Below are 16,585 nucleotides of genomic sequence, written 5' to 3'. Positions count from 1 at the left end.
TCTAGCCTTGACTCGCAGAAAAAAATAGAGTAGGTGGTTAAAGATTTGTGGGATGCAGTGTTGTAAATGCTTACACATCAACAACTTTCACTGCTCTCTGCTGCACTCTAAGGACCTAGACTTAATTGTTTATGTCATGGCTCAATAAATTCCCTCTTACTGGATTCTTGTGTGGCCGTGGCCAGACTATTTAGCTGAATATTTAGCTATAAAAATAAATAAAAAAAGGTCTAACAGGACATGCGGGTTTTTAAATGGCTCCTCGTTTAGTAACTGTGTCTGAGAGATTTAACCTTCCTTACTTCCTCCCTTCTATTTATAACCGTGTCATAGGCCTGCTTGCACTTTGATAGTACCAAGTGATCTCATTTACACACACGCACTCACATACACACACACACTCATGCTAGCACATATTTTTGCATGCATACAATCTATCTGTGAACGATGCCAACAAATACTCGTACAATGTTTGAGCAATGAGTGAAACAGATGGAAATACTGCGCTGAGTGCCACAATGGCTGGGTATTTGGCGGGGGGCCATATCGGAATTGTAGCATGTCCTAATGGATAAGCTAAAAGCCATGCGAATCCCTCCATATCTGCCCTGACTACCTGCTCCCTGTCTCTCTGTCTCTGTGCCAAGGGTGACCGGGCCTCTGTGCCCGCTGACAGATAAGCTTACTCTGGCAGATAACTGGCACTTCTGCACACTACATTCGGAATACAGATCAACACAAGAGCCCGAAGTACAACGATATCCAGTCTGAGCTAATGTGCAAAGGGCGGCGACAGTAAAAGGGAACATAAGACATTTGTACTCTTGCAGTAATGAATTGCAGAAAGTTCTGTTACAAATCAGATTTTTCTGCACAAACACGGAATTCAAATGCAAGCTAAAGTTGGTCATTTTGGTCACCTACTCTGCAGCCTGTCTTTCTTAAACACGCTGTTTGTTTCAGGGTATATTTCCCTGTTTGCTGTGCATCAATAAAAAAAGGGGGGAAAAAGCTGTAATTCAGTCTCTGGGGTAGCTGCCAAATACTGATGTTCATCCTGGCAAAGTGTTCTCATGAACCCAATAATAAATTTCATCTGTCAAACATGCACTGAAAACATAAATTTGTCTAAAACACAGTGAGTCAGGCGTTATTTTAACATTATTTGTTTTAACTTCATGCTTGTGATGATCAGTGTTAAACACCCTTCTTCTCATTTTTTTATTATTCACATTAATTTAAGGGAGATCTTTATCATTAGAGTTTATCAACAGTTTGACATAATATTTCAAACTACGGGACACCCATGAAGAGTTTTCTAGGCTAGTATGCAGTTTGGACACTTAATCCTTCTTTTAATCTGCAGAAGTGAAAAGAAGTGACTCGTGAATGCTGTTCTTCTAGGCAGAGCTGCAAAAATAGCCCTTAAAGAAAAATATTAAGATGTGCTAAAGAGCAGATTTTTGCACAGAGGAAGAGCTGCCCTGGTGTTTAATGGGCATTAGGTAATGGAGGTATGCACTGAGGACTTGTCACAGGTCTGTAGAGAAGATATTGTATCTGTCTTCTTGCTAAGTTGTGCTTAATAATCCTCCATGATTTACTTTATCCACAGTCTCAATAAAAGCAACTACGCATGCATCCAAACACTTTGTTGTAATTTATATTTTTCCACCACCTAACCATTTACAGTGCTGTGAAACTAATTTCTACTAATCGGAAGGCTGGTGATGTGATCCCTGGCTGCTCCGGTCTGCATGCTAAAGTATTCATGGTCAATATACTGAACTCCGACTTGATCCGTTCATCGGTGTGTTAGATATTAAGCACTTAGGCATAGAAAAAAGTGCCTGTGTGAATGAGGCTTGTAGTATAGAGTGCTTTGAGTGCTTAAGCAAGGTAGAAAAGCGCAGTCCACTTACCACTTGTTGTTGAATCATGAACTCTGACCTTAACTAAGGGTGACAAATATGCAAACGACTAAGAAATCAGGAAGGGAGCAAACCGTTTTTCACAACACTGTACGTACAGTATACCTGCCATAGATTGTGAGGTTAAAAAACCTAAATGCAGACTCAGGGCTCAAAGTGAAAACAGGAGCGCTTTATTTTAAAGATGATAGCTCCAGTCCAAAAACAGCAACAAGCAAAGGGGAATCCAAATATTAGTTTTCCAAAAACCAGCAGACAGGTAAGAGGACTGCAGACCAGCGGACAATCTGACAGAGGCTACAATGAAGACAGAACTTTTTATACACATCAGGGCAATCAGGGAATCAGGCACAAGAGGGTAACAAGACACTAGTGTAGACAATAAGAACAATCAAACAGGGTAGGAAGAAAAACTAAACACCAGAGACACATAAATATCAAAGTAAAGCATGACATGAATAATTACTGAATTCTAAAACTATAAACAGTAACTAGAACTAAAAGACCTCAAACTGACTAAATCAAACAGAGCACCTGAAAATAAGAAAACCAAGCAAAACACCAAACGAAACAAAGGAAACCTGAAGAGAACCTCAGGAATCTGCTACATGCACAAAACTCCAGGATCATGACAATACCTGTTCATTACAGTGCACCTTGTGTACCTGTTACATTCCTCTGAAAAAGAGTTGAGCATTCAATGATTTTGATCTGTTTTTGCTCCAACCCCCAAAAAAGAGTTCCTGCTGCTTTTTCTGGAAAACACCAGAGCACTAATATTGTCATATTTTATTCCCATAACTCTTATTTTGAAGTTATGAACCATGGCAAATCTAATTATGCTCTCTTGGTACTAAATAGTCTAAGGAAAAGATCCCATTCATTTCTCAAACGAAGCCTTACATTGACAAAGGTCAAATACTGACCTCATCGTGAATATATTAGGGTGGATCAAACAAAACACTAACTTTCTGCCTAAAGCAAATCCTTAAATAAGACTGTTAACTGAGTAAAATGTGTTTAAATGTTTTGTCCCAGTGCACTATGCGTTTTAATTATTTAGAAGTTTAGTTGGAAACAGAGCCACAGGTATCCCATTTTGGCTGCATGAGGCACGCAACGATGGCTCATAAAGTCAAGAGGCAGAAAACATGAACAGCACTATGAACAGGTTGCGAGTTGTTTGACACTTCCTTTTTTTTTCTTTCAATAATTTCAGCCATTTAAATCTAATAAGTCATCGGTGGATATAGATGACGAGAAGACAGGATCCCGAAAGACAGAAATAAAAGCCGATTAGCCACATGTGACATTTGTTTCATATTAGTATTATTATTATTATTTTACAGTTTGTCGCTAAACTGAAGCAGACGCCGTGATGTGGTTTTGTTTATGTGAGCTTTGTTAGATGCTCTTATAAACTCTGTGGGGACTCGTGGGTATTTTCCATCTGAGGTCCCGTCGAGTGCGGTGCGGAGACGTGACATCAAACATTAATGCGCCCATTCTGTGGGTGTCACAAATAATGAAAGAGGCTTTTCTGTGTGAGTGACGACGCTCTTCCTCACACCCCATGTGGTGGTGATTCGTTGAGCTTACTCACGTTTCGTCTCCTAACAAATTAATATTTATTATAGTCACTGAGGCATTCAGCTCGGGGGATTTTTGACACCCAACAGACAGTGCAGCACTCTCACATAAAGGAACTCTCTAAGATGGGTCTATTTTCAGTGACCATTATCTTCACAGCTCTGTCTGTGTGAGGCAGAGGAGGGTCACAGAGGACTCCTTTGGTGACATGAGTGACAATATCAATAAACAATACAGTCTCTGTCTGTCATATCTCTGAGTAGGCCGTGTCCTACACTAGCCTGCGATGTCACACGCAGTGACGTGTAAAAGTATCTCCTAAGAGATCTGCATACACCAAGTGTGTGGCAGGAAGCACAACATACGTCACAGTGCCGGACACATCAGGGCGCTCATGTTGAAGAGTATCTTTGCATTAATACAGTCGTGGTAAAGAGAAGGTGTGGCCTCTGTCAGTTTTAGGATCTTACATATCAGGAAATCTTAAATTTAGGTCAACTGAACCCGACTTGAACAACAACACATGGCATTTCACAAAAAGTTCTCAAAAATGCAGAAAGTGTGTCAAAAACACCCCAATCAGGGTCACTAATTGTTTTCTGTATGACTTTATCAGTCACTCACATCAGTGTGGAGCAATTTTGGCCTATTCTACTTCACGGGATTGCTTCAGATCATTGAGGTTTGCAGGTATTTGTTTATGCAAAGCTCTCTGCCACAAAGGTCCTGCAGCATTTCAGTCGGCTTGAGGTCTGAACTTTATCTGGGCCATTGTGTCACCTTGACTCTTTTCTATTTTAGACTATTATAGTATTGTTGCTGTGCTTTGGATCATTGTCCTGTTTTATGACCCAGTTTCAGCCATATACCAAGGAGTTCATTGCTGTTTTGAGGACTCCAAGGGTCCCCGGTCCTGTGGCTGCAAAACAAGCCCACATCATCACCCGTCCACTATTGTGCTTGACAGTTAATTTGAGGTGTTTGTGCTGATATGCTGTGTTTGGTTTTTGCCAAATGTGACACTGTACATTATGTCCAAACATCTCCACTGTGGGCTCATCAGTCTTGTTCCAGAATTCACACAATTTTTATAAAGTTCCTAAACTTTTGTTTTTATAGAGGTGCTCACACTTGCTGATGATCAGTTAATCAATTGCATTTGATTAGCAGCACATGGATGACACTTGACACTTGCCCTCCTCACTCCTATGGAAGTAGTAAAGGTCTACTTAATTTTTCACACAGTGCTTGTGCGTTTTGGCTTGATTGCTGTTAAATAAATAATGACATGATGTTACACGGCATGTGTCGTACTTCCTACTGATATAGAAACATTAGAAATGAGAATGTACTTAATTTAATGATGACTGTAAGCTGGTGGTTTTAATGTCCTAAGTGAGCATTTTTAATGTTGTTGAAATATATTTTCTAGCTGACACAATGTTGATAAATCATTTGGTGTACAGTATAAAATCTCCATCTCAGTTTCCCGTTACATGTGATGACATCTGCACCATTTCTTGTTCTGTTTGACCAGTAATCAAACAGATGGGTATTATATCTTATTATATCTTATTATATTATATTTTTGCTTGTGGACAGTAGACTTTGTCGTCCTGACCTATCTCTCTCTCTCTAACCCTTTTAGGCATACGTAACTGACCGAATCTAATGATTAAATATGGACTTAATAATTGCTCATAAAAATTATACACAGAGGTTGAATAATCTGCTCTGTCAGTTTCAACTCAAAAAAAATGCAGTTGAATAATTTTTCCATGCAATGCGAACTTCACAAAGAAAGATTCTCTGCTGCCTGTGACCTTCCTGCTGTGAGGGGCAAGTGCTAACCATGCACCATGACGCCGGCCATGCAGCCACCCACTGTGTGGAGTTTGCATGTTCTCCCTGTGCTTGAATGGGGTATCTCCGGGTACTTCGGCTTGCTCCCACAATCCAAAGACATGCATGTTAGGATAACTGGTGACTCTGTGTGTATCGCCTCTAATGTGCTAGCCCTGCGATAGACTGGCAACCTGTCGAGGCTGTACACCAACTACCTGTGACAGCTGGGATAGGCTCCAGCATCCCCCACTCCAACCCTTAATTGGATAAGTGGTTAAGAGGATGGATGGATGGATGGATGGATGGATGGATGGATGGATGGATGGATGGATGGATGACCAACTCAATTTTTAAGGTACAAGTGGACCCTGTACATGCATGTAGTAGTAGTTGTAGTAGTTGTAGGCAGTGTAGTAGCCATTTGTAAGGGTGTGGTAGATAAATAAAAAAAAGATCAAAACATGTAATTAATCTAATAATCATATGTTATTCAGTAATTGCTTTTATAACAAATATGAGATAATATGTAGTGTAATTGTTTTTTTCCCCCAACTTCCTTCCCTAAACTGAACGTGCATGTCTAGCAAGTGGCTCCGCTTTTAGGTGACTCAGTCTTTTATTGTAATCTGCTCAAAGCAAGTTCACATTACATCCGTACATTTGAGCCTGTTTACATAATCACCGACTGTCTCTCATTCATTTTCTACACCTGCTTGTTCCTGTTTTGATCAGTGTGAACAATTAGGCAGGAAAACATCACAGTGGCATTTTTTTGACAGTCTGATTTTTCCATTGACCCTAAAAAAATGTTATTCAGTTTTATTTCACAGATGAGCAGATTTGTGTGATTGTGTTACATTGTCAAATGTGAACATAAGCATCAGCCAGCATATAAAGCTTAAATATGGAGTCTTAAACTATGTTTGGAATTTCTTCATTTGTGGCCCATGTGTTCCTTTACGCAGAACAACGCCATTTTTGAAGAGATCGTAACATTAAAACATTAAAGAACCACACGTGAGAGACTTGCCCTTGTATAAAATAATTAAGAGCTCCAATATGACTCACTATAAAACTGTAAACAAAAATAACATGTGAATTGAGAAGATTGTATGATGACAAATGAACCGTTCACGGTTGTCATTTAATACAATGAAACCATGCGAGAACATGACAGAGAGGAATCCATACAATGAAGACTTGGCTCAGTACCATACAGACACTTTAGAATTGGGCAGGGCGCACAGAAATGCTTGAATGAAAGCATGTATCAACAAGAAGTTTCAGACCAGGAGCAAACAAATATGAGCCTTAATACCTCTGAGAAGCAGACAGGTCAGCGTGGATTCGAAGTGACAGCGCTAGATTTTCTTCCCTTTGTTGAACAGCCATTAGCAGCATTTCACGTGTTAAATTAAAACCAGAGCGCTTCTTGGAAGTGTGTCTAGCTGCATTTGGAGCGGGTCTCTCCTGGCGCACGAACACAAAATTACTTTAATTCTTGAAGGGCTGGGTTACTGGTGGAATTCAGTTTTGCGTTAGATAAAAGGCAAGTGAAGCTTGTAAATCATGAGAGGAGATGGAAAGGCTTTCTCGGGTGCCATATCTTAAATAGTGCAGCGTCCTTTCTTTGTGGTCTGCGTGGTGTTGGCCTGAGCTCACCTGGATATAAAACCGCGTATTGAATGACAAAATGCTCCAATTTGTTAACCTGTGAATGTAATTTCTGTGTAACAAGTTTTGAAGTTCGAGAAATTGCGAATATGTGCATGAGCTAAGTGTCTGCTGGTATTTACAATTTCGTTCTAGTAAATAACAAGTGAGATAGTAACCTCACATTTGAGACGTGCTGTAGCCGTGAGACGGAACTTGACGCCGAGGCGCACAGAGTGAGGAGATCAGGTTAGAAACATGGATCGCAACAGAACATCTCTAAATCGCATTCCGCTTACTGAAATCTAACCCGGGGACATCAGGATGTGTGACATAATCCCCAAGACATCTGAAAACCGCGCTCCTCCAAACACGGCTCCAGGGGTGGTTTGGAGAGATATGTGGACCACTGTTTGCTCTTGCAGGGATCTATAAAAGAGGGGCGGACACCAACTGCCCCCAAACGTCAGAGCGCACTTAACTATAAATCTCTCCAAACTGCTCTCTGCGCCCGGCGCGTTGTTATGCGCAAACATCTGTCGTGCCTCAGTCCAATATGAAGAAAATGCGTGTGGACACCCTTCGAGGTTCATAGACACCAGCTGACCTGGAGAATATGGAGAATAAATATCGCCGGGCTTCTTGTTTACATTGACGAGATTTGTATAAAATGTTGGCGATTGTGACATTTTAACGCAGTTTCTGGATATGAGAGGTTCTTGACTGTTATATCAAAAGTCGGACTACACGATCGGGCACTCTGGCAAACATATTGCGCACTTTTTAGCGCCGTGCTCGTGTGCTGGAGACACTGATGTCTTCATTGGACTCCTTTCAGTTGGAGATGGTGGCCCTCTCTCGGATTTCCAACGTGGAAACGTAGCATCCAATTAATCAGCGGCAGCAACTGTACCCCCAAGGCGCAGTGGCACTTGGTCCGCTCTGTTCAGCACCTACCTTTGGACTCTGAAGTGTGAAAAGGCGCGTGGATGGTCGGTGTGCTGAGTCCGAATATGAAAAACATAGCTGGTGCGTTACTGCAGCCTTTTTTCTCCCGCTTGGACACAAACTGAAATTGAACTCGCTTGAAGGAAATTTTCGTGCTGGGGTTGTTGAAATGATTCACGCAGCGGAATCAGCTGGGAACATCAAATGAGTGGCGTTTTCTGTTTGGATTTTTACCACTAAAAGCCGAGCTAGTTTCAGGTCTGCATGGGCCATATTTAAGGTAAGTAAGTCTGTTTTTTATTTTCTCATTTCAGAGTGTCACACCAAATACTGCCTATAGTTTCGGATTGTCTGTGCGCATTTAGATAAAAAACAAATAGTGACTGTGAACGACGGGACTTTCACACGTATAAAGACAGTAGAACTTTTGTATTGTATGTCTGAGCCAGTATTTATCTATGCATAACTGTTTAGTTTTGCTGCAGACTCAACATGCCATTAGACAGAGTCACGTAAGCTTTGGGGTTCGCCATCTGGCCAACTCACACTACTATTTAGGCAATCGTTGCCAAAATGCTTCGATGCGTGCTTTAAGCAGCGCATTTTTTTTTCCTGTGAGGCGCACCCTCCCAGTCTCTCACAAGTAGTAAGAGCTTGGCTGATTTTAACGCAGCGTGAATAAATACAACCAGTCTGCCATCAGTAGCTTTCTATTTAATCACGCATTTAAAACAGTACTTTTACGCACAGATTTGCGCATTCCTGCATTGTTATTTTTAGCTTTCATTTGTGGTCTTTTGTGGATTCTTGCTCCTTTACAGCACAATATGCTCATTTATTTTGTTTTAAAAAATGTGAATCAACATTTTCTGGCAGCTTCACTCTGATATTCACGTTCACGGCACATGCACAGAAAAAAAAACTGAGGATCAAAGCTGCTTGACATGATGACACAGTTATTAATAAAGAATGAGTCAGGGTAGGTCTGGCCACAACAGTAGTGTTTCAGACACTTTGCTGACTTCATTACAAACTAGAGGAGGCTCATATTCACTCTGCCCATTTTTATACCCATCAGTTTGTTTTGATTTAAAATAAAATATTATCTTGTTTTGTTTTGTTTGCAGCTTTCTTCATAGGAACTGAGTCTAAGATGAAGTTATGGGATGTTTTGGCCATGTGTTTGTTGCTCCTGAGCTCTGTTGCTACAAGGCCTCTCTACCAAAACACTCAGCCAGCCAAGAGGACTTATTTCCCCAGCAGCTATAGTGATTCTGTGCCCTTGCCTTCTTTGGAGGACGAAGCGCCATCGTTTGAGCGTGAAGACCACCGACTGCAGGAGATCTCAAAGGAGAATCAGTGTAAGTATGTTTTTGTAAGATGTGTAGTCTGTCTTGAATTTGTAATTAGGCTGTATGGGTGTCACATAAGAGATGTACTGTTTGTCCAAAGCAATGTCAATGTAATAATATGCAATTAACCATTATATAATCCAGGCATATTACCCTGTTGATTTGATGCATATGTAATGTTGGTCTTCCTTGACTAATTACACTTGGGAAACAGCACACGCAGTGATAAGCGAGGCAATATGCTGAGCCCACAGTGGAGAGTCCCATATTGATAAGGCTGTCAGACAGGCAAGTTATCAGACGGAAGATCTTAATTTGCGTTTTATTGGCACTTTGGGTTGCATCATACGGATGTCAAAACAATCCAGCAGGAAGAATAAGAGTGTGAACAGCTCCAGTCCCAAACATGGGGTCATTCTCAACACTACCCCCTTCTCCCTTTGTTTATATTCACCTCTGCCTCTCTGCGGTTTAGAGACCCGTAACCTTTACCCATCTGCCAAAGCTCAGAAATTATGGTGTGGTTTAGAGAACAGGGGCCAGGTCATGAGGATTTTCGACAGACAACACCGGAAAGTTTGAAGCACCGACTGAGAGTTCTGTGTTTATGCTCATTTTAACAGCGACAGTGGGCAGGAATTTATTTTGTTTGGATCAACGTGACACTGTAACATCTTCACGCAGACGTGAAACACGGCCAAGAACTAGATAAGGAATGGAACATTTGGACAAGAGTTTGTCCTGCCACCTCATATTTTGTTTGGGCCGGGGTTACATCACTGATCTGCTGTGCAACCCAAGTACATTAACTATGCTCAGATACTGTAAGCAACAATCGAGATCCAAAGAGGGAATGGGTCTTTTTGGTTTGTAAAGATAAAAAGCTTGTTTCTTTTTCATTTAAGTTCTAGAAGCTGCAGACACCAGAAAATCAGCGGTTAGATCTGATCTTATTGTTGTGTTCAGTGATTTTTAAAAAGCAAACTTCTTAACTGTTAACTCTGTAAAACTCCGGCAAGGTTTGCACAGCGAATCCCCCCATTTGTTGCTGCTAGTCTAGTCGATTAGCAGGTGTAAACTGTAGCCACCCTGCCTGTCATCTGAGATGCTGGGGTTTGTCTAAATCAAAGGGTAGGTGTGTCTAAACAGATTGGCCCTAGCTCACCTGATATATTAGATTTGTGGCTCAACAGGCTCTGAAGCTCAGGCAGATCAGATGGCCTGCGCTCTGCCAGACAAATAGGTAAAAGAGGAGCGATAGGAGATACTGCAGTTTAAAGGCTGTTACACACCACACTACCTGCCAGACATCACACGCCGCCGGCCTGACCTCTTGGTGACACACCCACGCTGACTTGAGCTCTTCATTTGAGAGCAATATGTCTTCATTATCTTTATGCACACTTCACTGTTTCTGGAGCTGCAGGCACTCAACCAGGAGAGACGTTACCCTGTAATAGAATCAACATGTAACAGTGCAGCATCCAAGCCTTTCAGTCAGTCCTCATCACTCCTCGCAGCAGATGGCAGAGAGCTGTGCTGGTGCATGTTTTCAGTTTTGAGCAGACTGCAATCTGCCTCATCTGAATGAGTCAAAGCATATGATTTCCTCTTATTCGGCCTTTGAAGTCTAGGCGTTCTAAAATTACATCCGTCCGAGATTTAAATGCATCTCTCTAGGTGGTGTAATTGGCCTGTGCCTACTGTATCAATACAGTCGGTTCCTGTGTGAAAGCCTGCTGGATTAACTTAAGCTGTAGAGTTAACCTTTAACGACTCAGGGTTGCATGGCAGCGGGGTAACCGCATTATTTATCCGAGGTCAAGTCTGCCCTTGCATGCCTATATTTTTTTCCTCCCATCTCTGACTGAAAAAGAACTGAAAATGAAATTGACAACAACCTCTGACCTTCAGCTTCCAACTCATCACACAGCAGCCATCATGGAAGAGGTTAAAACAGGGCACCTGTAAACCTACGTCTGAGCTGCTCTGGACTGGACTGCTCTGCATTCCTCCACTCAAGACTTCTTCTTGAGCGTCTGAGCAGCACATATGCCAGTATTTCTGTGCATTGTCTAAAAAAACAGTCTACATTCGGATAGTGTTATTTTTTCACATCTGAAAATTCGAATATTGTGCTTCCTGCACATAGTTAGATGACAATAGAGATACTATTTTCATATGTCTATTACTATTTAGGACTAATGCCTGAACAGTTTCTTGGCAAGCACCTTTTTGGAGGTGCCAGCAGGCAAAGTTTGGATTGGACTGTCTCATTCTAAAATGATGAGATTGTAAGTAAGATAATGTCTTACTTACAGTAAATGTGCGCATGTCTGTGTGTGTGTGTGTCTTTTTGTTAGTTGTGCAATGTTTTAAATGTCATGTACTATCACTGTGGTTGATGTGTTCCTATTCCCACAACGATCTATCAAATTTTATCTTATCTGCTCATGCAGTCTTTCAAAACAGTAAATTATTAATTACAATATAGTTGATGATCGTAGAGCTGACATGTCAGAAAACTGTTTAGTGTCAGCGGGAGCCTGGATATGAGCTTTATAAAAGCAGCTTTATAAGCAGATCTCTCCCTTCTGTTTCTTCCAGATGACATTGGAGGTCCCTATCCAGATCAGTTTGATGACGTAATGGATTTTATTGAGGCTACCATTGGCAGACTGCGGAGATCTTCGGAAACCAGCGGCGGTTCCAGGGGAAAGAAGGAGCAGAGAAAGAGAGGAGCAGCAAACACAGGAGGCGCGAGAGAGGAGGGGAGAGGACACGGTGACAGGAGGCGTAATAGGGGCCGAGGGGGGAGTAGAAATGGCAAAAGAGGACGAGGTGAGAAAGGGAAGGAGAAAGAGAGTATATCTGTGCAGACGCGGGGGTGCTTGCTAAAGGAAGTCCACCTCAATGTGACGGATTTGGGGCTGGGCTACCAGACTAAAGAGGAGCTGATCTTCCGGTACTGTAGCGGCCCCTGTATTGAGGCAGAGACCAACTACGACAAGATCCTGAACAACCTCACGCACAACAAAAAGCTGGACAAGGATACACCCTCTCGCACCTGCTGCCGGCCGATCGCGTTTGACGACGACCTGTCTTTTCTGGACGACAATGTGGTGTATCACACGCTGAAGAAGCATTCTGCCCGGAAGTGTGGGTGTGTTTAAAGAAGTCACATGAGCGGCACGTAGCAGACTAAGGATATCCTTTACAAGCTCACGCTGGAGAGGGACATGTGTACACAAGGTCAAATTGGGAGTGTTTGTCTCCTTTTTGTTGTTGTTGTTTTTGTCAGTAGTCATCAGAGGAGGAGCAGGTAGGCGTACTGAGACCGCCTGAAAGACACTGGAACAGCCGCTTGAAAGGAAACTGTGCGTTTATCCCATACTCGACTGTTCAAACACGTGCAAAACAAAATGTATCAGGTGTGCACCAGTTTGCAGAAGATTAAATACTGTTACACTTTCAGATTTGCCAACTGTGCTATCTAAAAAGGGTGAGAGTAGAAGAAACATCAGTTGTTTTGTTTTTTCCACAGCTGGCTCTTTAGACTGTAGATGAATCCAGAGATTTGACGAGCTTCAGTTGCAATCGAAACACTTCCAGCCTGGATGTTGGCATTTACATTCAGAGCCAAGGAACCCCATCGGAGTTAAGCAAAGACTTTTTTTCTTCTTTTTTTGTGCAACACATCTACATAAAACCCAACCTATATGCATACATATAGTATATACGTGTGTCAGAGGTATATTTATTAAGATGGAATTAACTTATTGTTATTTATTTCAATCCATTTTATTAAAAAAAGTGTCTTTTTTTTTATTTATTTAAAGCTTTGTTTGTCCTGGATAATGCCAAAGTAGAGCATTTTCTCAAGTAAAACCATGCAAGCTGACTCAGACCTGTTAAAACACTCCCACGATCCCAAAGCTTATTTATGTCACTTAGATTCCAGGCTTTCTCAAGCAGATCCAAATGATCATTGTTAGCCGTTAAGGAAAGATAGAGAAGCAGAGGAGGGGACCAATAGAAGATTTCTTTTTTTTAAATAGAGCTGATCTGTTGTTGCATTTTGAGTAGTTCACCTCGTTATCGCTAATGTGACCACACTAAGACAGGGAGAAAACGTCACCCGGGTACAGCCTCCCATTCAAAGCATCCTTTAAGAACACTATGTTTACGCGGAAGCAAATAATTCTTTGCTGCTGTTTGTTTATAAAGTGTGTGTGTGTGTTGTTTTTTTAAAATCAACAATCCAGGACAGACTCGGCGTCACTCCAGCCATAAGCCATAATGACTTTTAATTTCAATCTGCAGTCGACACGAGAGCGGTGTGGTCTCGCGAGGATCTGCAGGTGCCTTTGACGATCCATCCTTTGAGTCACACAGTACAGAAGCTGCTATTTCTGCCTGTCAGCACGCGTTACCTGAAACCTCGCCCTGGCCTCGCACCAAATCTGAGCAAAAGGCTTTGCAGCGATAACCGTCCCAGTAGGCTTAAAGTTCACGGGTCTGGCCGTGTTTCTGTCTGAGCTGTGACAGACAGGTCTTTTTTTTTTTTTTATCCTCAAAGGGGATTTGAAAGTGATCCTCTAACATGAGTCTTAACCAAATATCCCCACCGGCAAAGGCAGTTTAAGGAAGATCTAGCTGCTGTAGTGGATGTCATCACACAACTGATATGAATATCTCAAAGGACTCAACAAAGGAGTATGTTTTGGAATTACTGAGTAAATGATTGGTAGGCTCAGTGGGCTTTTCGGTGTACCCGTCCAGCCACCTGTCCCCAAAGTTTAGGAAGAAATATACATTAAGGAAAGGAGACTCTTTAAAAAGCGCGTTTGTGTGCCCTGTTAAGGGGGTAGTTTTAAGTGGAACAAAGAGAGCCCTCGAGTAGGTCTTGATGTTAACACGGATTAGGGACCAAGGTATCTGTGCCCACCCATCAGCAAGCAGGCCAGCTTTACTGTGTAATCCCCCCACACAGAACAAATCCAATGCATCAAGCTGAATTTAGGCCAAATACTACACAGACAGGGAAAAAAAGTCTAGCTTTTATCACAGCATACCTCATCAGTTGGATCATCTTCCCCTTTAACAACTGATTCGTGCATAAGCCTTCCCAGATGGGAATGTGGAGGCTTCCCAGAAGCCTCCAGAGCACCTCGCTACTCTTCCACACCATACATTAAAGAGTGTGAACTGCAGCACTCGTCTCATCGGTGATTAGTACCCCGGTTTTGATGCAAAAGTGTAAAGATGCGAAGGAATCCTCAGTGTTAATTTTAGAAGAAAAGGACTACATTTGTTATCACTCCGCTATCACCTCTGTGGAAAAGAAAAAACAAACTGTCATGTCGTCTCACTTGTTGTGTGTTACAGAACCAAAGCTCTGGGCAAACTTTATTTTTGTACAATATTCATTTTATAACTTTTTACAGAATTAAACTTGTTTCTATTAAATGAAAATGTCTCCTGGTATTGTGCCATGTACGACAATGATCCACCGGTGCCAGATGGTTCTAATTTGCAGGGTAATGTTTACACAGGCATCAAGCAAAATTGAGGGTGAAAAATTTGGGTTAAATGGGGAGAAATGCGAGGATGGTTTGAGAGATGGCCTCCGCAGTGTGGCATCCCCCTTCTGCTCTGAATTCTTGAACGGGAGCCCGGGAGTCGTACAGTAAACAAAAGCCAGCAGAAAAGTGCCACCGACTGTATATCAAGCTCCTCGAGTCTGTTTCCACTGTGCAGAGAAGATATGTAAATGGCGATGAGAAGGTGGCAGAGGTACAGATAGTGAGTCATGACACAGACGCAAGGAGTGCACGCAATGTATACCTGATGGCACCTTCTAATCCCTTTGTTCGGCCTGGTTACTGTGAACCTAAATGGACAACTGGTTAGTTGCTGTTTAACAAACCTGAAGGTCACCTCTTTACCTCTAAGTGCAGAAAAGAGGTTGTCTTCAGTCTCATTGCTTGAGCAGAAAGATGCTCAAATGAAAACGAGATCTGTGAAATATTTGCATTGACCAGGAATATAAATAGAGATTCATCCCCCCAGATATTCACTAATGGTACTGTAATTTAAAAAAAAATGTTTGAATTTGAGAGTGAGCTTAGTCTTTTATAGGCCTATAAAAGGTTCTACCTTTAGGCCTACACAGAGCTTCTCCTTTTCGCGTGCCAGACGCTTTTTCACACAGTGACGGACTGATCAACCGTCCCACTTGAATCAAACTGCAATCACTCCCCACCTCCCGCTGCTGACTGAGGACTCTGCTACTGAAGAGCTTGACGTCAGCCTCTTCCCACGAAGCCAGTATCCTCTCTAGATGCTTTTAAATACATCACTCACTGTTTCAGTCCATCCATGTTTCTTCTTCTGGTTCTTCAGTTTCATTTCATGGCCACAGGATGCTTGCCAGGACACAGAGACATTTTATTTGTCTTCTTATAATTTTAGTTAGGACACATTGCTCTACATATATAGCCCTTTCTAAGCCACTTGGTAAAAAGATGAACCAAAAGCCAGATCTGGATTTTAAAAAAAGGTGTAGTATTAGTTTACAGTTTTTGACATTCACTCATTCATTTTATTATCCAATTCAGGGTCTTAGAGGTCGGGGCTTAAGTCTGTCCCAGCTGCCATAGGTTGCGAGGCGGGGCACACCGTGGACAGGTCACGTATTGCGGGGCTCCTGTTTGTCATTATGCAGGCTAATCTTGTTACAAACTAGATACATTTGAGAGCCAGTGCGTTGTAGGCAGGCGATGCATTCCAGAGAGATGCACAGTACACAGAACACAAACGTGGCTTTCATTAACTCTGTATGTTGTGGTTTTTCTCTGTCAGTTGAAGGATTTTAGACACTACCCAGGTCAATCAAAGGATTGCTAAAGAAAAGAAAAAGGTATGAATGCACAGGGAAACAGGACCTCTGTGAAAAACAATGAAATTAAGGAATCCGACTGTGGAAGTTCATCATTCAGCTTGAGAACAGCTGTTTGAGAAAGACTCAGCTCAGCGCTGGAAATGAAATGTGTACGTGGGATGCATACCGAGTAAACTTCCATATACTGCGTTTAACATGTGGTTGGATACTGCTGAAATTTACCTTTTCAACATAACGATGGTTTACATAATAAACATTGCTGTACTTGCAATTATGTTATTTGTAAGAAACAAGGCAAAACATGTTTGGGGTTTTTTTGATTTTAAAGCATAAGACTGTGTGCTGTGTATTTTACATCCACA

At 41.9% G+C, this 16,585-nt stretch overlaps 1 protein-coding gene across 1 annotated transcript; it reads left to right on the top strand.

Annotated features, from left to right (window-relative positions):
• Positions 1-7,507: 7,507 nt before the first annotated feature.
• Positions 7,508-15,398, top strand: gdnfa (glial cell derived neurotrophic factor a). The gene is made up of 3 exons (XM_085279599.1): positions 7,508-8,247; positions 9,095-9,328; positions 11,927-15,398. The coding sequence occupies exons 2-3, from the start codon at positions 9,121-9,123 to the stop codon at positions 12,490-12,492; spliced, it is 774 nt and encodes a 257-aa protein (XP_085135725.1). The 5' UTR covers positions 7,508-8,247; positions 9,095-9,120; the 3' UTR covers positions 12,493-15,398.
• Positions 15,399-16,585: the final 1,187 nt, after the last annotated feature.

This window comes from Mchenga conophoros, linkage group LG7, assembly GCF_057382185.1.
Source record: "Mchenga conophoros isolate Kocher_MC1m ecotype Shallow Benthic linkage group LG7, M_conophoros_male_GT1.1, whole genome shotgun sequence".
Classification (NCBI taxonomy): domain Eukaryota; kingdom Metazoa; phylum Chordata; class Actinopteri; order Cichliformes; family Cichlidae; genus Mchenga; species Mchenga conophoros.
This window is presented reverse-complemented; position numbering and strand designations above follow the sequence as displayed.

Excerpts from the sequence above, each read along its gene's own strand:
- gdnfa (XM_085279599.1), top strand. The coding sequence starts at position 9,121 with ATGAAGTTATGGGATGTTTTGGCCATGTGTTTGTTGCTCCTGAGCTCT. Across the intron at positions 9,329-11,926 it reads GATCTCAAAGGAGAATCAGT|ATGACATTGGAGGTCCCTAT; the intron begins GTAAGTATGTTT and ends TGTTTCTTCCAG.